This window comes from Bufo gargarizans, chromosome 10 (genome assembly GCF_014858855.1).
Source record: "Bufo gargarizans isolate SCDJY-AF-19 chromosome 10, ASM1485885v1, whole genome shotgun sequence".
In the NCBI taxonomy this organism is placed as follows: domain Eukaryota; kingdom Metazoa; phylum Chordata; class Amphibia; order Anura; family Bufonidae; genus Bufo; species Bufo gargarizans.
Genome location: NC_058089.1, coordinates 110,376,658 through 110,397,742, shown reverse-complemented (window position 1 = coordinate 110,397,742; position 21,085 = coordinate 110,376,658). Strand labels below are relative to the sequence as shown.

Sequence of the window (21,085 nt, the reverse complement as noted above, 5' to 3'; positions counted from 1 at the left end):
TGGTCTGTGGATGGAAGCCGATATACCAAGAGGAAGCCAACATTCTGATAAATGGGATGTACAGTCTTCAAATAGATGATGGCATCTTCAGACTGCAATCACAGGTCCTTAATCCGAGCGCTGCTAGTCACTGGTCCTGGTTGATCATGCTTTCACTCCAGAATTCTGGCTTCTTTTTTTTTGGTTCACTTGGACAAAAATTTTGCATTTTTTCCGCCACTCACTCCAGTTTTGAAATATGGGGTGGAAAGTGGGTGTGGTTAGCTAATGAGTTTTACTCCAGATATATCACTGAGACTCTTTTTAGGGTGCATCCAAACGACCGTACTTCTGGGAAAAATTTAGCGGAATGGGTGCGGACCCATTCATTTCAATTGGAACGCAAAAGATGCGGACACCACACCGTGTGCTGTCCGCATCCGTAGTTCTGTTCTGCAACCCCACAAAAAATATAGAGCATGTCGGTATCCGTGTTTTGCAGATCCGCATTTTGCCGATCTGAAAACACTTGCGGTCATATGAATATAGCCTAAAACTGGAGTAGCTTTTCTAGACAAAAACTGGTTTTACAGGGCCTGATGTGCAGGCCGATTATTGGGAATGAATGTTCCTACGAATTCTCGTTCCTGATAATCTGCCCATCTAAAGGTCAACCGGTGAAGGAGTGAAACGCTCCCGGGCAGCAGATTGTGCTGTCTAAACATTCTGCTGCCCAGGAACGATGATTATGTATAGAGATGAACCATAGCAGCCGTCGCTCGCCCTCATACTGTGGAGTGGATTGCTGTATGTAAATGCAGAGCTTCACCTCCATTGAACGACAATTGGATGCTCATCACAACATCTAAGTGTGCCTTTTAGATTTAAGGATAAGACTAATTTAGCAAACATGTCACCTTTGATAAATGTGACAAAGTACGCCAACGCCGTACGCTAAAACTGACTTCAAATGTTACTCTCATGATACATTCCCCCAATTGTATGGGATAAAACAAAGAATGTAAAAATGGCATGTACTGTGGAGGTGACATGCTGGTGTCCCATACAAAGTACAGCTCAACAGTAAGGGCCCCTTTATGTGAGCTGATTTCCTGCCCGTCACAAGCGCAGATCGGTACAGCATGTCGATTGGCACACGTTTAAGATCCATTTAAAGTTGTCAATCATGGCAGCATGCAGCGTATATATGGGGGCAAACAATCGCCGGACTCTAATCAGTTAGCATTTTTTGGTAGCATGACCCCTGTTTACATATAATTAAAAGAAAAAAGATACACGGAGCCACATAGCCCATAAACTGTAGGTGCAGAGAAGGGAAACGGGCAGCCATATTATGCTCACCCTGTAACGTTGTGCAATGCAGGCACATGTAGTAGTGTTGGGAGAATGTGCTGCAGCCAGGTATGAAGCGGGAGTACTGGGTATACCAAGGGTGCAGAAAAAGAACCAGCGCTGCTGATATTACAAAATTCCAAATTTATTGAAGAAAGGACACACAGAAACGCGTTTCGATGTGGACATCACATCTTCCTCAGGTCATGGGAATGTTTTATGGCCTGAGGGAGATGTGATGTCCACATCGAAACACATTGCAGTGTGTTCTTTCTTCAGTAAATGTAGAATATTGGCAGCGCTGGTTCTTTTTCTGCACCCTTGATATACCCTGTTTAAATAGGGAGAGGCGCCGCTGACAAACAATGTTTTTTTTTTTGTTTTTTTTTTTGTTTTTTTTTGTTTGTTTTTTTCACCCAGGGGAATGATGTGATCAGCTGACAAATGATCGTTTGCTTGTTTGTCGCCCTGCGGCGGGGCATGTTTAGACGCAGCAGGGATTTGACCAACCTGGATGAAATGAAACGTTTCTTTCTGGTCTCAAAACCTACTTTTGCATAGCTGTCAACCAAGCAACCAAGCAGTCCTCCAGGAGACTTTAGGTCATTTAATGGGGTTGACCCATCTCGGACAATGATGGCATATTGTTAGGCTATACCGTCAATGTCATATAGGTGTGGGTCCCACCTCTGGGACTTGCTCCCATCTCCAAAACAAGGACCCTATAGTGAAGGAGAGCACAACGTATGTGCTTTGTGGTCTCCATTCATCTATGAGAGTTCTGAAAATAGCCAAGCAAGCGGTGAATACAGTGCGCACTGTGCCAGCACAGCCACTTCTCCATTCACCGCTATGAGACTCCCGGAAATGGCTCGGGAACTCCCATAGTGGTGAATGGAGGGTGGCCGCGCGTGCACAGATGGTCACTTCGAGGCCCCTGTTCTGAAGATGGGTAGTCTGCTTTAGGCAATTCCTTTTTGTTAAAAGGTCCCCCAACCATTTTCGGTTCCGTAGCCTTCCACCTTTTAGACTGTACTGCTGGTGACGGCTTTGCTTGGATGATCCGAGGCCGCAGATTGATGGAGTGTGGACACCAGGGGGAAGCGTAGTTCTGAGAAATGGCCTTCAATGTCTTTATTCTTTGAATTGCCACTTTCCACCAGTGTTTACTTCTGGTTTTCATACATCTTTCACTACATTATGCAGCTCAGAAGGATATGTTGACCCATCATCATAAGTGGCAATTATATTGTTGACTTCTGGTTATCACACAACTCTTTCCAGTGTGCTAATAGATAAATAGGAGATGACTTTGTGTTGACCCTTTGAGGAGCTCATAATCTGCATAGAACAAGGTCTGCAAACCTGTAGGTGGAGGATTTAAAGGGACCCTTCTGTCAGACTGGGGGTCCAGATGGCGATCAAAATTTGCGCCTAGACGCTCTGCCTCTTTCACACACGAGTTGAACTGGCATGGGATGCGCTACTGTCAGCACGCGCCATGTTCTTCTCAACAGCACAGGGGAGAAGGAGGCAGTCCCTCCCCCTGTGCCGCTGCCACCAATGGACTGATAGCAGGGAGCGGGAGGAGGGGAGAGGCAGCGCGCCACCAATAAATATAGTTTATGCCAGCCATATCCCATACCCAATACCCAGCCTCTATGACTGCGCGCTGTGATCCACCGCAATTAACCCCTCATCGCAGCGCACAGTCAAAGAGGCTGGGTGCCGGGTATGGGATATGGCCGGCACCAGCAGCCTGCGTTTGTATTCGGGGATAAACTATATTCATTGGTGGCGTATGCGCCTGGGCTCCAATCGGTTACCATGGCAGCCAGGACACTACTGAAGCCCTGGCTGCCATGGTAATCTCCCTGCTGCTGTGTGTACTATTTACAGGGCAGTAGGGACAGTGTGAAGTCCTATTCACCCTAATAGAGCTCTATCAGGGTGAATAGGACAAGGGGTCTAAAGATCCCAGGTTCTAGCCCCTAAGGGGGCTTAATAGTTAGTAAATAAAAAGTAAAATTAAAATTAAAAACACCAAAATACTAAGTTTAAATTGCCCCCTTTCCCAATTTTACATATAAAATATATAAACAATAAAAAAATTGCATATTACATATCGCCAAGCCCCAAAAAGTGCAAACTATTGAAATATTTAAAAATATCTCCTATGCAGTGAACGCTGTAACAGAAAGAAAGAAAATAAAAAAACTTGCAATTTACCTTTTTTTTTTTTTTGTCACCTTGTCCCGACAAAAATTAGGATCAGACTGTTCTATTATGGTCCAGACGTTCCATAAAATACAGAATGCACGCGGCTTTTTAGTTTTATTTTTTTCTCGTGGTATCGAGTATTGCAATACTTTTTTATGGTTTGGAAATCTAATCAAAATTTTGGTATCATGACAACCCTAGGTAAGACATGCGCTGCAGACTATTCAATATTCTTAGAAAAATATAATTTTTCTTAGAATTTGTGTTCTCTGTTTACATTTTGGCAGTGCCGTGCCATTGAAAATTAAAGGGGTTATCTGCCTTTTTGGCCTTTGTCTGACTGATCTTTTCGATCTCATCGGTGGGGGGCCCTTGTCAATCAGTTATTTGAGATGGCAGCAGTGCTCGCTGCTTCCCATAGGCCAGTGACCTTACGACCATAGGTCACATGGTCTGGGCACAGCTCAGCCCCATTCTCTTCAATAGGGCTGAGTTGCACCTAGGCCACGTAATCTATGGTCGTGACGTCCCTGGCGTACAAAAAGTGTTACAGCCTTCTTAAACACCAGGACCGGAAGTTGAATACATGGAGTGTACCAGCCACCATTTTTTATTTAAAAAATGTACATGGAATATTCACATACAGGCTGGTAATACGTAATACAAATTATTTGATGGTCATGTCCTTTTAACAGAATATTGTGTGAAAATGGGACCTAGTGCAGATGTCTGTATTGCTTAATAATTGATCTCTATCATTAGGATGAAAAAGAACATCCTATATGGTGCATAATATCTAGATATGTCCACATTCATGTGGTATGATGAGCACAGAGTCCGTGGTCTACTCTTGACCACATTTACCAACACGACTGACCAGTTTTAATCATATTACAGTGGGACATCCTGCTTGAGGTCACAGATGTCACATTACCAGGCCACTTCCCCATTGTCCGCCTTCATTGGTTTCTTCTATGGTCCGCTGTGAGGCTAATGGACATTATCTGCACTAATAGAAACAAAGGGGGTCATTCGCTATCAGATGTACTCCAGTTTTTGCGGAACAGGTGCGGACCCGTTAACTTTCAATGGGGCCGGAATGTGCTGTCCGCATCCGCATTTGCGAATCCGCACTTCAGTTCCGCCCAAAAATAGAACATGTCCTATTCTTGTCCGCAATTGCGGACAAGAATAGACATTTTCTATGAGGGTGCCGGCGATGTGCAGTCCGCAAAATGCAGAATGCACATTGCTGGTGTCCGTGTTTTGCAGATCTGCAAAACACATACGGACGTGTGAATGGACCCTAAGGGAATGTGTCACCTATAAAGGTTTCTTACAGTTAAAGCAGATAATGACGCGTATCCCTTATTTTTTATTTTCTATTTTCTGTACATAGCTATGGGGGCAGCCATCTTGCCTGAGCTGTTGTTGCACCTATACCAAAATGAACTGCGACTAAACAGGTTTTACATAAAAAAATAAAATATATGCTTTTATTATAAGTTGGTAAGGCTGATTAGTCAGCCTGCATTTGTGGGAGGGGCGGAGGCTCTTCATATACGAGCCACAGCCTCACTCACAAGTGTGTGTTCTCAGGTGCGCCTGGTTGGTTGTCCATCTGTGCATCTGGGCTGATTTGGCCCGTATGTATCACATACATACCTGCTTCCCTAAATTCCTAATAATCCATGTGGATCGCTCACTTTATGTTTTGACCGCAAACTGGTCCGGTTCGCCCTACAGCATCATTGTCCTGTCTTACGCAGATATTTCATCTTGCTTTAATTGTTCATGCTTCGTTCAGGTCCTGCCAGAGGAGGAACAAGTAGGGCAATTCCCTCTAGCATTTCAGTCTCTAATCGTAGTCGATCACATCTTTGCCTTTTTACCACGACCAGGAATTCATTTTCTCCGGTAGCTTCATTGCAATTGCATTCCCTCACTCATGGGCACACAGTAGAAAAAAGCGCAGACCACGGCTAGCAGATGGCTGTTGTCTGGGGAACTATTTAAGGATTCTCTTCATATCTACATAGTTCTTTTTGGCCCTCATTCCTGCATAGTCTAGGCAGTTAGGTTTCGGTCCCACGATCTTCTGAGGCTAGGGCATTGCCAGTACTCGCACTAGAACCAAAACTTTACAAGGTTCAGTTAGTTTTCATGATCCATTTCACAACGTATTCCCGGTCCTCCATTCCGCTTTGGGGCAGTATCCGCAATATTGAGCATCTTGTCTCTGGCCTTGTCGTCCACAAGATGAGTTGTAGGTCTCCTTCTGGTCTTGCCTCATACACCCCGAATTTTTGCTCTAGATCCCTGACGCCTCGCAGTTGGCTTGGGGATTAGTTTGCACATGCCATTCGAGTTCCTTTTCTACCCTACTTTTGGCTTGGTTTTTGCCCACTTATAGGCCTACCCACGATCATGGCTTAGGGCACACAACAAGCCATTTAGTCAGGTTAGCTAAGACGCGCCTAGCTGGGTTAGGTTTTTCCTGTGGTTTCTCTCCCTAGGATTCTTCAGATATCTCTTGGCCGTAGCAATGACCACAAGTTGGTAAGGCTGATTAGTCAGCCTGCATTTGTGGGAGGGGCGGAGGCTCTTCATATACGAGCCACACCCTCACTCACAGGCGTGTGTTCTCAGGTGCCCCACCCACCCTCCCTTATCTTATTTCCACAGGGTATGCCCACTTATAGGCCTACCCACGATCATGGCTTAGGGCAGACAACAAGCCATTTAGTCAGGTCAGCTAAGACACGCCTAGCTGGGTTAGATTGTTCCCGTCGTTTCTCTCCCTAGGGTTCTTCGGATATCTCTTGGCCGTAGCCATGACCACAAATACAGATTACATAGATAAAAAAAAAAGAACATGATACATCGGATAAAGAGTGGACTGCACCTGAGGAGGTTTTCACAAAGTATAGATGTAGAGGAAAAATGAAAAATCGTATGGGCTGGCCCATAGGCTGTAGCGCTGGCCAATTTCAGTGCAGAGCTCACAGCCTGGGAGGTTTTTTCTCCCAGGCTGTGAGCTCTGCGATGCGATTGGCCAGCCCTACAGCCTAGGAGAAGGAGACGCCCAGCAGAACAAGGGCAGACTCCGCCTACTATAACAAAGTCCCCTAAGTCTCCGCCTACTATAACCAAGTCCCCGAACATACCGGAGGACATAACGGGAGAACGGAGCGGCGCCCAGGGATAATAGGTAAGTGCAGTGAGATCCCTGGGCGCCGCTGTATATGTCATGATACTTAGTTCACAATGTTTGGACCGATGAAAGGTCCTCTTTAACATAAAATTTTATTTAAACGATGGGTCATTTTCTGATGATGCATTCCCTTTAATTATTGCACTAGTCAATAGTTACTCATTTAGTCACAAACAAATGTGAACCTTTAGTAGTTCTGACCATATAAAACTGCTGACAGCACTAGGTAGAGGTTGGGGAGAGCAGGGCAAACATACCTTTTTGTAAAGCTTTAATTATCTCAGTAGTGTGAATATGAACTTTTATTCTGCCTGGCACTGCTCCTGCACATGCCCTGGAGCCTCACTGTGAAGAGCTCCCTGCATTGAGCTGCCGCACAACTCCTCCCCTCTCCTGTAAGTGACAGCTTTAGTGGTTTCTTGGTTGGATGCTACAACTGTTGAGAGGCGCTGAGAGGTGCTGTGAGGCTGCTGAGTGCAGAGAGCACCTCACAGTGAAGCCTCACCGCCAGTGCACCTGCAGGAGCAGAATCCAGTAGAATAAAAGTTCGTGTTCACACTACTCTTGATAGTAAAAATTCCACAAAGGGTTTGTTCACCTTGCTGTCCCCACTCTCTACCTAGTACTCCAAACTGCAGACAGATTCCCTTCAATTTACCCATGCATATTAGATAGCTGTCCTCCAAATCCTTTTTCAACCAACTGTTAAGCCCCCTTCCCCCTACATTCAGCTTGGCCAGGGTGTGCATGTATTCTCTACAGAGGATCAGGCCATGTTGAAGTCCAATAACCTGATCCTCCTATCCTCCGACATCTGCTGTTGGGGAAAAGTAGGGGGCGTCTGTCCACACAATAGATGCAACCTTAAACTCGTCACTGCAACCTTAAAAACAGCATGTTTGCTGGTCTTCGTTTCGTTTTGTATAAGAATCTGTTCTAAGACACCTTCCTAGAATCCCTTTGTGGATATATAAAATCATGCCTTTTACATGCAATCATTCCCTCTGATGTCAGATGTGTGGAAACAGACTCAAGAACTGATAATCGTCATTGAATTTTTGCTTTCCGCCTGTTCCACAGATGTCCTTTTCTCGTCAGACGGTCCTGCTGTAAAGCCTTATGTTCAGTGGGAAGCCCAGCTCTGTTCTCTCACCAGTGGCCTAATTGCCGTCTGCTGTACTCTATCACATGCACTAATTCACTACTCTGGGAATATTCTGTCCAGATGTCACATATCACACATTCTGCTGATCGCACTTGCATTCACAGTGAACCTTAAGAAAAAAAAGTTGTGAAAAAATAAAAACTTGCATTTCAGAGCAACCCCATAACCCTGCTTTCCTTCCCACCACCAATTTCAGAGCAACCCCATAACCCTGCTTTCCTTCCCACCACCAATTTCAGAGCAACCCCATAACCCTGCTTTCCTTCCCACCACCAATTTCAGAGCAACCCCATAACCCTGCTTTCCTTCCCACCACCAATTTCGTAGCAACCCCATAACCCTGCTTTCCTTCCCACCACCAATTTCGTAGCAACCCCATAACCCAGCTTTCCTTCCCACCACCAATTTCGTAGCAACCCCATAACCCTGCTTTCCTTCCCACCACCAATTTCGTAGCAACCCCATAACCCTGCTTTCCTTCCCACCACCAATTTCGTAGCAACCCCATAACCCTGCTTTCCTTCCCACCACCAATTTCGTAGCAACCCCATAACCCTGCTTTCCTTCCCACCACCAATTTTAGAGCAACCCCATAACCCTGCTTTCCTTCCCACCACCAATTTTAGAGCAACCCCATAATGCTTTCTTTCCCACCACCAATTTCAGAGCAACCCCATAACGCTGCTTACCTTCCCACCACAAATTAAAAATTAAAGTGGTACTCGCCTAATGCTCCTATTCTGATGCTTCCTAGAGACCTGCCGGTCTCTCCTTGGTCTTTCTCATGACTCATGAAATGATCTCTTGGTCAAGCATTGGGTGAGGCTGCGGCACCTTCATCAATCAACTGTGGTCCGTGAGCGCCTTTTCTTAGGCCAGTGACGACATGTCCATCAATTGCATCCTCCAGTGAATTGTGCTGAGCTGCAATACCAAGCACAGACACTATACAATGGAGGGCGCTGTGCTTGGTAAGCCGTGAGGAGGCAGTGGTGCTCACCAGAGCGCCGCAGCCTCTTCAAACTGCTGCTTGTGGGGCTGCCATTCGACAGACCCCCACTGATCAGATATCCTGAGGATAGGTCATCACTATTAAACTCGAACAACCCCTTTAACAACAAAGTTTTGACAGCCGTCAGCTACCACCAGGGGGGCTTAGTATCTTATTGAAGATAGGTTTATTATTGATCTCCATAGCAGCTGTCTTAACTTGTCTTCAGTAAGCTCCCCCTGGTGGTCACTGCAGGCAGCTAGAATTAAATTATTGTAATTCTGTGTGTGAAATGAAGCCGTGTATTTGGAGCTGTGTATGAACAAGAAAAAAATGAAAAAGCTTCATTGCCAGTAAGAATACATTACAGAATTACTCAGCACCGTCACGCAAAGCGGACATAAAAAAAATAAAAAATTGGCAAAGTTCTTAGACCAACGTTTGTACGCTCAGCAATGGAACTATTAATTAGACTTCATTCAGCTGCTGATTAAAGGAACATCTCTGCAGATTTCATAGCTTTGAAGATAGGATTTCAGGAAGTTACGGTGACTTTTAGAACCATTTCAAAGAGTGAAAATTTAATTTTGGTAGTAGAAAGACCCCCAAGACGTAATTCATCAGGCCAATTAGTAAAGCCTTATGGAAAAAGAGGAGGTGGAATCCCTAGTTATTAGGAGAGTTCCAGTCATGATCGTGTATCTGTCCTGTAGAATTAGAGTGGAAAAACTCGGCTTGTCACACACTGGTGTAATGTCAACAGGATGGCATAACTCAGTCCACATAGTAACATCACACGTACTTGCTGTAAAGGGGTAGTAGTCACGCAAGCCATGCAGCGCCCGGGCCTGTGATCTTATGTAAACGAATACTAAAATACAGACTGCCTTATACAATCCCAGAAATATGTGGACTTCTTTTCATGCCATGATTGAAGTGCAAAGTTTGTAAACTGCTTATGTTGGGTTTCTTGCAAACTAATGGGAGCACTGGCAAGAATTCAAGTGAAAGAAATAGAGGCACTAGATCAAGAAAGTGCCACGTGTATGGGTCCTTTTACATAGCCCGATGCAGGCCATAACGAGCGCCAAATAGCGATATAACAAGTCGAATGGCGATTTTAAAGGGTCTGTGCACGGCCAATGCAAGCTGCATGATCGATTTGTTACTACGATCGTTCTTCCCCTGTACAGTTTACATATTGTCGGTGACACATGCCCTATTTAAAAAACTATTATTGCATTTTCAGTAAAGAACAGTAAAGATTTTCAGAAAAAAACAGGGCCAAGAACGAGTGTTCTGTGGGGAATATAGATGGGCAGATGATGGAATCGATATTCCTACAAACATTGGTTCCCGATCACCGGCCTCTGTGATAGGGCCTTAAAGCGGTTGGCCATTTTGCTGCTAAATTACAGTAATGCCAAACATTAGCATGTGATGGCACTAGCAGCTGTTGGCATGTGGGCTTACCTTAGCCCCCATGGAGGTGCCCACCTTCAGTGTCCAGAGTAGAGGTGTAAGCAACTGCTGCCGTCCATACCATTTCTAGCCCACATGGAGGTGCCCACCTTCAGTGTCCAGAGTAGAGGTGTAAGCAACTGCTGCCGTCCATACCATTTCTAGCCCACATGGAGGTGCCCACCTTCAGTGTCCAGAGTAGCGGCGTAAGCAACTGCTGCCGTCCATACCATTTCTAGCCCATGTGGAGGTGCCCACCTTCGGTGTGCAGAGTAGCTGTGTACACAATTGCTGCTGTCCATACTGTTACTAAGATGGTGCTTGTGTTCTTGTACTGCACTGAAAGCAGTCAGCGCAGACTCAGGACATCACGGAAGTGCTGGGCGTCCTGTGTGTGCCACGGCTGATGGCTTACAGAGCAGGTGCAGTACAAGAAGAAAAGTACCATCTTGGAAACAGTATGGATGCCAAGGAGGGGCACACCTCTATGCAGACTAAAGTAGTCCTAGGGCCAATTAGCAGCTGGCAATATCATCACAAGCTTTTGTATGTCGTGTATGTAAAGTGGGCAACCCCATTAAGGGTCCTTTTTACACAGCCTGATACGGGTCCATAATAAGTGGTGATCGCCAGTATAACAAGTAGATCTGCACTCGTATAAACAGCCTTCACGTGGGCAAGTGCAAACTGCGTGGGCATTAAACAATCATTAGTACGGTCGTGCACTTTGCATATTGTCAGCAGCACATCCCCGGTTTACACAGGGAACATGTGCTGCCAACAAACCATTTTTATGGCTTCGTAATCAGAACCAATCAGCTGACAAATACTTGGAGAGGGGCATGCCACTTTTGGGACCCCCATATTTCAGCAAGAGCAGAGCGCCTCTACATTCAGGTGGACCTGGCCTGTTCATGTAGTACATAGAATTGTTTTTTATGTCCCATGCCAAGGGGTTTAGTTATGTGTTGTGTCTATGGAGAATATGTGAAAGAAATTGAAAAATGAAGCCAGGAATGTGCCCTAATAAAGTTTATTTTTTGACATGCTTTCAGAAAACAGTCAGTAAAATCTATGTCTATAAATATTTCTGCACCCAATGAAAATTTCTTATATATGTATGATTATTGGTGCCAGCGGGAGGTTCAGGGCCTGGCTTGGACCTTAACTCTGTTATCTAGGCATTTGTAGCACAGTGTATGGTTGTGTTATTACTGTAGGACACTGTATTCAATGTTTATTTAGGCACATTAGAGCACTATCACTTGCACTTTTGCTTTATTTATGGTTGCAGTATCTGGCCGCTGCGCTGTGGTAGTAGAAGTATCTGACCGCTGCGCTGTGGTAGTAGAAGTATCTGACCGCTGCGCTGTGGTAGTAGAAGTATCTGGCCGCTGCGCTGTGGTAGTAGAAGTATCTGGCCGCTGCGCTGTGGTAGTAGAAGTATCTGGCCGCTGCGCTGTGGTAGTAGAAGTATCTGGCCGCTGCGCTGTGGTAGTAGAAGTATCTGGCCGCTGCGCTGTGGTAGTAGAAGTATCTGGCCGCTGCGCTGTGGTAGTAGAAGTATCTGGCCGCTGCGCTGTGGTAGTAGAAGTATCTGGCCGCTGCGCTGTGGTAGTAGAAGTATCTGGCCGCTGCGCTGTGGTAGTAGAAGTATCTGGCCGCTGCGTGGTGGTAGAAGTATCTGGCCTCTGCGCGGTGGTAGTAGAAGTATCTGCCCGCTGCGCGGTGGTAGTAGAAGTATCTGGCCGCTGCGCGGTGGTGGTAGAAGTATCTGGCCGCTGCGCGGTGGTGGTAGAAGTATCTGGCCGCTGCGCTGTGGTGGTAGAAGTATCTGGCCGCTGCGCTGTGGTGGTAGAAATATCTGGCCGCTGCGCTGTGGTGGTAGAAGTATCTGGCCGCTGCGCTGTGGTGGTAGAAGTATCTGGCCGCTGCGCTGTGGTGGTAGAAGTATCTGGCCGCTGCGCTGTGGTGGTAGAAGTATCTGGCCGCTGCGCTGTGGTGGTAGAAGTATCTGGCCGCTGCGCGGTGGTGGTAGAAGTATCTGGCCGCTGCGCGGTGGTGGTAGAAGTATCTGGCCGCTGCGCGGTGGTGGTAGAAGTATCTGGCCGCTGCGCTGTGGTGGTAGAAGTATCTGGCCGCTGCGCTGTGGTGGTAGTAGTAGTATCTGGCCACTGCGTGGTAGTAGGGCGCTGTATAGTAATCTCCCCAGTCCAATTTTCCTAGATCTTCTTGTATTCTTCAGTGGTGGGCCATGTGACCTTTTCATATTATTGAATCATTACCTATTTGTACAGTTTTATTTATTTTTTATAAATGAGTATTCTGTGGTCAGAAGATGCATTTCCTCAAGCAGCTTTCCTAATCCTACAGATGTCTTCGAGACGCTCTCCTGTGCAGGTTTATAGAGGAGGGAGTCTGGGACCTGTACATGGCACAGCCGTCTGGCAGGGATCCAAGAGTCCATATATCACTAATGAGAATAGCTCCAATACTGCTAAGTGCTGTATTTAATCTGTCAAAAGATGTAATGCATATGTATGAAGTGAGCGAACCCAGGGCAGGAGTGGATGCTACTACTGCAGTATATGCCTGACATGCAGCAGCCTACAGTAGCTGCTTTCATTTCACATTATATGACATGGGTCCTGAGTTGCGTTGCCGGAACACGTGTAGCACATACACACAGTCTTCCATGTCGGCAGACCTACCTGCAAGGACAAAATCTCTTGGTTCCCAAGGCTGGGGTTTTAAAATTCCCATGATCCCTGGTAGCAGTATAAGTGTATACGTATTTACTGTATTTTTCAATCTGTAAATTGCACCCGCTCCCCCTTCAATTGTTGTCCTAATCAGCGAGCCAACCCCCCATCAACATATGTGACGTTCATGACCTTCACACAGGTATCCTTTGAAAGTTATCATGGCAGGCATATTAAAGGATGGCATAAATCACTGCATACTTTCCATCGACCAGGAATTTCTAATTTTATTGTGTTTTTCCAGTGAAATGGCCATTGTTATATGCAGAAGTAAGAGTACTTTCACACTTGTGTTAAACTTTTCCGGTATTGAGTTTCGTCCTAGGGGCTCAATACTGGAAAAAACTGATCAGTTTTATCCTAATGGAATTCTGAATGGAGAGCAATCCGTTTAATATGCATCAGGATGTCTTCAGTTCAGTCACTGTACGGTTTTTGGACGGAGAAAATACCGCAGCATGCGGATCCGGTATTGCAATGCATTTATGAGACTGATCCGCATCGTTGCCATGTTTAATTACAGTCACTGCTGAGGCTGAACAGATGAGGGAAAAATTTGTTATGACATTGCTTTGGGAGCTGATGTCTTTACTGCTCTCTCCCTGGGGCTCGTCGCGTTTAGCTGCCAGCGTGAGGTTTATTACAAGTGCACAGTTTTTGTAGATTCTGAAGAACCCAAAGGCTCTGTACACACGGTTGTATTACCTCTCTGTGCATGTATTTGGTGCCAATGACGCTTTGGGAAAGGCTTGCTGATCTTCAGGATGGGATCGGATGCAATCGTTGGCACTGTATATACGGCTTCTACTCAGAGCCCCAAGGAGTCCATAGGTATTAGATGACTAGCTCTTGACCCGAGCTCATTTTTGGCCAATGATCTTCATATCGCTGTCAACACAACCCTAGATCTGTGCATCTCCCTCCTGCTCACATGCAGGCTTATGGAAATACCTACCTCTATTTGGTTATGGTTTATCTAATGGCCAAGTATTTTACTGATGAGGATATTTTTCCTCAACTATTCTGGTTGATATGTTCTTTGTGTTTCATTGCAGACTTTTTGGTCTGAAAGACATAATTGTCCACTCCAATTGCACGGGCAGCGTCGACGACCTCGTTCTTAACCAGAATCATGACTGGCCAGTATATGTCAATCCAGGAATATTGCTTCTCCTGTACTATTCACTAATCTACCTACTGAAACTGAAGAACCCCAGCACAGAAAAGGTAGGTGGCCAGAAAGGTTGTATGAATATTGTGGTAATTTATAGTCCAAGGGTGGGTTCAGACATGGCGTGTGCACCAGATATCTGCAATCTGCCTTGCCTGAACTTGGCCTAATATTGACAACACCTTGTATTCTTCAGAAGGTGGATGGAAGGGACTCCAAGAAGTCTGGACAGGAAGATCTGGAAATGGAGGAGACAAAGGTAAAATTAGTGATTACACAGGCACATATTAAATGGGATCTTGTACTTGGGATGCTGGATATTGATTGATCTACATGATATATCACCATGAAGGAGAGCATGCTCTTGTCCGGGGACAGGGAAATAGTGTCTTTCTTTTTTAAATGTATATTATTTTTCAGTGAATCAACATGTAAGAAAACATATTAACATAGGCATGTATATGAAAAACTTAACATTGAAAAATACTGTTCAGGTACATATGGTTTAGGGACCATAACATGCTGTGCTTCTTGACATCATAACCAGGTGAGTGGCCAGTATTTGGGCCAAATTCCTTCAAGGCACTAACCGGCATAATGGGAAAAACACAGCTTAATAATTATAAGTCCTAGAGCAGAGAGAAAATGTAGATGTAAACTGCTTATGACAGCAAACGTTGAGGAGAGCGCTAATACCTGAGGACGAGAGCGCCTGAACATCTAAAACAAAAAGAACCATCAAAGAAGAAAAGAGGGAGGGGGATTGAGGATAGACAAGGAGAAGGGGGGGAGGGTGAAAGGGGAACATAATATCTAGTGATATTATGGCGTATGTGGCCGCCAACCAAAGGTCCCAGATCTAGACTGGCTTCAGAGGATTTGTTATCTGATCCAACCGACAGCGAGGGTTGCTAGTATGGATTCCGTGCAGGTCTGTTCTACCTCAGAATCCATCATGGCAGAGGGAGAATGACATGCCGAAGGAAAGGATATAAGATAGTCCTCTAAATTGACACTCGGTGTTTATCAACCATGGGTCCCATATCATAGTATATTTGTTATGTGTTCTCAACTCCAAATGCGAGAGTTCTTCCAACCTAGCCAGGTCGTCAATCTTATCAAGCCAAAGTGAGCTAGAGATGGAGGGAGGGGTGCCAGGCCTCCAATTTGAAGCGATCAGCAGTCTGGTGGCAGCCAGCAAGACCTTCAACAGAGACTATGTAGTGAAAAAACCGGCACTTCGCAGGAATTTCAACCAAGGATGCGATTTATTGGTCACATATTATAGTTGCATAGTGACGCGTTTCAGCATGAATGTGCTTTCATCAGTCTGTTGAAAACACATTCGTGCTGAAACGCGTCACTATGCAACTATAATATGTGACCAATAAATCGCAGGAATTTCAATCAAGGATGCGAAGTGCCGGTCTTTTTACTACATTGTTTGATTGGACGCCATTCCACTGACATGTGCACCGCTAACTTCAAGAAGGTAGTGCCGACCTGTTATGTACTAAAAACTTCAACAGAGACTGTCTTAGATTTGTAATGGTTCCTGGTAGTAAGGTTAAGAGAGCCATCTTGGGGCATACAGGTAAGCAAGAGCTATCAGACCCCCGAAATAGTATTTACTATCCTGAAGACAAAATTCCAGTAGTTGGTAAGTATAGGGCATGACCACCAAATATGTAAGTAGGTGCCTCTATCTGATTGACATCTCCAACATAGGTCTGATGCAGAGCCATACATCATACGCCCTCTTACTGGGGTCTTATACCACCTAGTGAGAACTTTATAGGCATTTTCTTGCATAGTGACGCATCTAGAGATGGTCTTGGGGGTCTATGGTCTGAATCTCTTTATCTGAAAATTTCACCTCCAAATCTCTTTCCCATTCTTTTACAAAGTAAAGAGAGGTTCACCAGATTTTGGCAAATCGTGGAAATAATTTTAGAAGGATACGGAGTCTGAGACAGTAGTTTCTCAAACCAAGTAAGTGCAAGATTCTGTCGGTTTCTTGTTGGAGCTTGTTGGAACTGGTGGCAGATCTCAGGCATACATATTGTAGGTGATTAAAATTAATTAACTGAAATTTGGATATAGGGAAATAGTGTTTTGATGTAAACCAGCCAGATGCATGCAACATATACTCTTATTTGGCATTAGTTTTCTGGACAATGGATAGCAGATAAGGGTCCTGGGCAAAGAACTCTGCCTACTTTCTCAGAATTGCAGAATAGTACAGCATTGGAGTTTTCTAAACCAGGCAACCCCTTTTGAGCGAGTAAGTTTATTTTCATATGGCCTAGAAGGTAATTCTTAGTTAATATAGGCGGGTTCCTAATCGGGGTCCTCATCTCTTGGCCAGAATGGTGAATGATTCCAAAAGGTGTCTCTTGGTTTGGAGAACCAGTCCTGATATGCACAAACAACCTATTCATTTGAATGGGCAGTGTTATGCTTCATCTCTCCTGTGGTGGCGCTGCAGTGAAAGTAAACATTACCATTTCCCCCACTAATTACAGCTGACTACTGAACGCTCCAGCAGGGGGGATAGTTTGTGATACATTAGTTGTCAAAGGAACCTTGTAAGAAGAAGGTTAAAAAGGATATAGACTTAAAGGGCATCTGTCAGCAGATACATGTGCACTTGGCAGCTGAAGGCATCTGTGTTGGTCCCATGTTCATATGTGCCCGCACTGCTGAGAAATAAAGTTGTAATATATGCAAATGAGCAGTGAAGAAGAGAACTGCTGATGAGCCTCTTTCATGTACTGCTCCTGTGCCGGATACTGAAGCGCACAGCACAGCGCAAGACTTCAGTAGAAGTCAGGGCCAGGCACGATCACATTTACACTGCCCGGTCCTGTCAATCAAAGAGCAGAGGGGCGTGGCAGTTGCAGAGAGAGCAGAGTCTCTAGGTGTAATGGCAACGCCCCCGTTGCTCCTAGAGGCTCATTTGCATATATTAAAACATAATTTTTCTCAGCAATGCGGACACATACTGCCAAGCACATGTAACAGGTCAGCCAGTGTCATGGGTACAAATCTGCTGACAGATATGTCCTTCGAAGGCATTGTCTCATCTTGCCGTTACTAAGGCGAGACACTGGCCATTACAGTAGCTCCCATTGCGGTGCACAGGAGCTACAGAAACAGCGTAATACAGAAAGCTATGCTTTTTCTCCAACTCGGAACCAGTATAGATTGCTGAGCTATGCCATTTCCATGTGTCCTAAGTACAGCAATGACTGAGCTCTGCTGTTTCCCAGCCAGCTGGTGGTCGGGGCAGTGTCTTATCTTGCCTTAGTAATGGCAAGATGAGACAACCCCTATAATATGTATTTGTATATTTTGGGATATGTGCCTACACAGTTTGAGCTGAAACTAGAAGACTGCTTTTTCCTCATGCTTTGGTTCTGTTCAACAGCCCATGTTACCACAGACTAGCGACTCTGCAGAGTCTGATCCACAGGACTGCACCGTCCACGTCATCCAGCCGGAGTCCAGACTGAACCCCGGTATGTTCTCGAACACTGTAATATTCATCTTATTATCTACCACTGCACATCCCTCGGGGAAAAAGCGCAGCTCCTTATAAAATCATGAGACGTGGATACTGGGACAGGGTTGTCAGGTGTTGCAAAATACAAGACACATACCATACTACCTGGGATTTAGGATGCCTGAAACGCGCAGGTTTACTCAGCATGTAATCAGGATCCAGCACAGTCCCTAGAACGTGGACTGTACACATCTTAAGTGACCCCTGTGGATATTGTCTTCAACATTTCTGGAATTACGGTCTAGTCTGGTCTGCTGGTCTGACCTGCTTAGCAAGTGGCCCGAAGGAGGCATGTGGAGTAGTGTTCACAGCAAATATTACACAAAGAAGTGCAAACAGCATTTCTATTTGTAGTTTTCTTTACTTCTGAAGGTTTATTTCCATAAATTGTGACCTCCCATGAGCTCAGAGCTATTACCACGACTGTCCCCAACGCTGAGATGGTCTCTTAGGCCGGGTTCACATCAAGATTTTGTACTACATTTAACTTAATATGTCCAAATAAAAAAAAACTAAACTTATATGTTAACGGAATTGAACTCTAAGGTGAGGAATGCCACTGTATGGCATCTGTTTAAAAGTGCAAATTTTTTGTATTTGAAATGTAAGACAAAACCGTGATGTGAACCCAGCCTTATTTATGTACGTGCATTCTTTCCCTTTTTTCATACTTTATACAAGGAACCAAACAACAACAAAAAATTAAGGTTCATTTTCAGTGTTTTGTGAAATATTTGTATTCATCTATTTGCAAGAATATTATTTATACAACTGTTGGTGTCTTTAGAATGTGTTTTCTAAAGTTTGAAGGGTTTTCTGGCATACTAATATTGATGACCTCTCCTTAGGATTGCCCATCGGTATCTGATCTGTGGGGGTCTGACTCCCAACATCCCCACCTGTCAGCTGTTTGAAGAGGTGGCGGTACTTAGGTGATCGCCATAGCCTCTTTCTAGGCCAGTGACATCACGTCCATCGGTCACATGGCCTTTATGCAGCTTGATCCCATTTAAGTTAAAGGGGTTTGTCTGCTTTTTACTATTGATGACCTATCCTCAGGATACGTCATTAATATCAGATTGTTTAGCTTTGCATTATCAGAAAAAGTTTATTGATACAAGGGTTTTATATTCTAGTTGCCCAAATGTTACATCACACTCAGAAAGCAAAAATTGACCAAACGTTTTGGTCCCAACGGACTTTCCTCAGCGGTCAAATTATCTGTGAGGCATGTGGAATGGATGGCAGGGAGCTGGATAAATATATGGATAGCTATAATAATCCAGCGCCCTGCCATCCATTCCACATGCCTCACAGATAATTTGACCGCTGAGGAAGGTCCGTTGGGACCGAAACGTTTGGTAAATTTTTGCTTTCTGAGTGTGATGTAACATTTGGGCAACTGGAATATAAAATCCTTGTATCAATAAACTTTTTCTGATAAAACCATTGTAACATAGTACATAAGGCCGAAAAAAGACATTTGTCCATCCAGTTCGGCCTGTCATCCTGCAAGTTGATCCAGAGGAAGGCAAAAAAAAAAACTGAGGTAGAAGCCAATTTTCCTCACTTTAGGGGAATAAAAAATTCCTTCCCGACTCCAATCAGGCATCAGAATAACTCCCTGGATCAGCGACCCCTCTCTAGTAGCTATAGCCTGTAATATTATTACACTCCAGAAATACATCCAGGCCCCTCTTGAATTCCTTTACCCTGGGTTCACACCTGAGCGTTTTACAGCGCGTTCAAACGCGCTGTAAAACGCTTAAGACATGAAAACCAATGCTTCCCTATGGGAAGGGTTCACACCTGGGCGTTTTACAGCGCGTACGAACGCGCTGTAAAACGCCCGACGCTCAAACAAGTACTTGAGCTTCTTTGGGGCGTTTTGACGCGCGTTTGTGGCCATAGGACACTGCAGTCAATGACACAAACGCGCGTCAAACGCGCGTTTACTATTACAAAAAACGCGCGACACAAACGCGCGTAAAACGCGCGTTTGAGGAACGCTCAGGTGTGAACCCAGGGTAATTGTACTTACCATCACCACCTCCTCAGGCAGTCACCACCTCCTCAGGCAGAGGTAAACAATCTGAGTGCCTCAATTCTCATTATATGTATCGTGGCTAACCCAGCCCTTGTTGGCACCAGACGTACCTCCAGAGTGCGGTTCTTTTATTTTCTCTACATTATTAATATTAGATTGGCGGGGTTCCGACACCCGGCACCCCACCAATCAGCTGGTTGAAGAGAAGGCAGCGCTCGTACAAGTGCTGCCTTATCTGCTGTGTTTACCTGCTTGCCACAGTTATTGCAGCGGTGAGCAGGTGTAATTACAAGTATGGCGTCCCCATTCACTTCTATGGGATGGCTCTGTAGTCTTCACTTTTACAGACAGAGTTGTCCCATAGAAGTGAATGGGGACACCATACTTGTAATTACATTGCTCACCTCTGCAATTGCTGAGCAGAGAAGGCAGTGCTCCTATGAGAGCTGCCTTCTCTCCAAACAGCTGATCGGCAGGGGCGCTGGAAGTCGGACCATCAATATCTGCAAATACACAGATACTGACTGATGACTGGTTCATGCAGCTATATTTACTATCTGATGTAGTATAAAAGATGGCTGGGCCATTGTACAAAGAAGCACTTTTTTATCTCTTGTGTCCTCCTATTTCCCTATACATTGTAAGCTCTTGTGAGCAAGGCCCTTTGGCTTGATTAGGTTGTTAACGCTCCCAAAAATTGTCTAGGCTGAAGTAGAATAGTGTTGCCTTGTTTTAGCCGTATGCATCTGTTTTACTAAGAAACCTACAGTTGCAGCCAAATTCTGATATAAGGTAGCTATCTATAGCAGGCATCCACAAACTGCGGCCCTCCAGCTATTGTAAAACTACAACTCCCACAATGCCCTGCTGTAGGCTGATACCTGTAGGCTGTTTGGGCACGCTGGGAGTTGAAGTTTTGCAACAGCTGGAGGGCCGCAGTTTGAGAATGCCTGATCTATAGCCTGCACCTACTAGATCTCCCCATGGTATGATTGGTTAGGTGTACCTCAAACTGGGCTGCGTCTGTGTTTGTGAATCCCCGTGTCTTTGTGTGGGATACCCACAAGTGCCATACTGTTACTCAATAGTTCTACCATATTGTGCCTCTGTAATAGTGCCATACAGTGAACACACCAGTCTTAGTATGCCAGAATACC

General features: G+C 45.0%; 1 protein-coding gene across 2 annotated transcripts in view; it reads left to right on the top strand.

The window, feature by feature from the left end:
• Nucleotides 1-21,085, top strand: part of PIEZO1 (piezo type mechanosensitive ion channel component 1) — a 184,309-nt gene that overhangs the window by 85,473 nt on the left and 77,751 nt on the right. For both annotated transcript variants that reach the window (XM_044270505.1, XM_044270506.1), the window contains exons 8-10: nucleotides 14,201-14,372; nucleotides 14,513-14,575; nucleotides 17,747-17,837. In XM_044270505.1, the coding sequence (XP_044126440.1) occupies nucleotides 14,201-14,372; nucleotides 14,513-14,575; nucleotides 17,747-17,837 (326 nt within the window). The remainder of the gene's footprint in view (nucleotides 1-14,200; nucleotides 14,373-14,512; nucleotides 14,576-17,746; nucleotides 17,838-21,085) is intronic.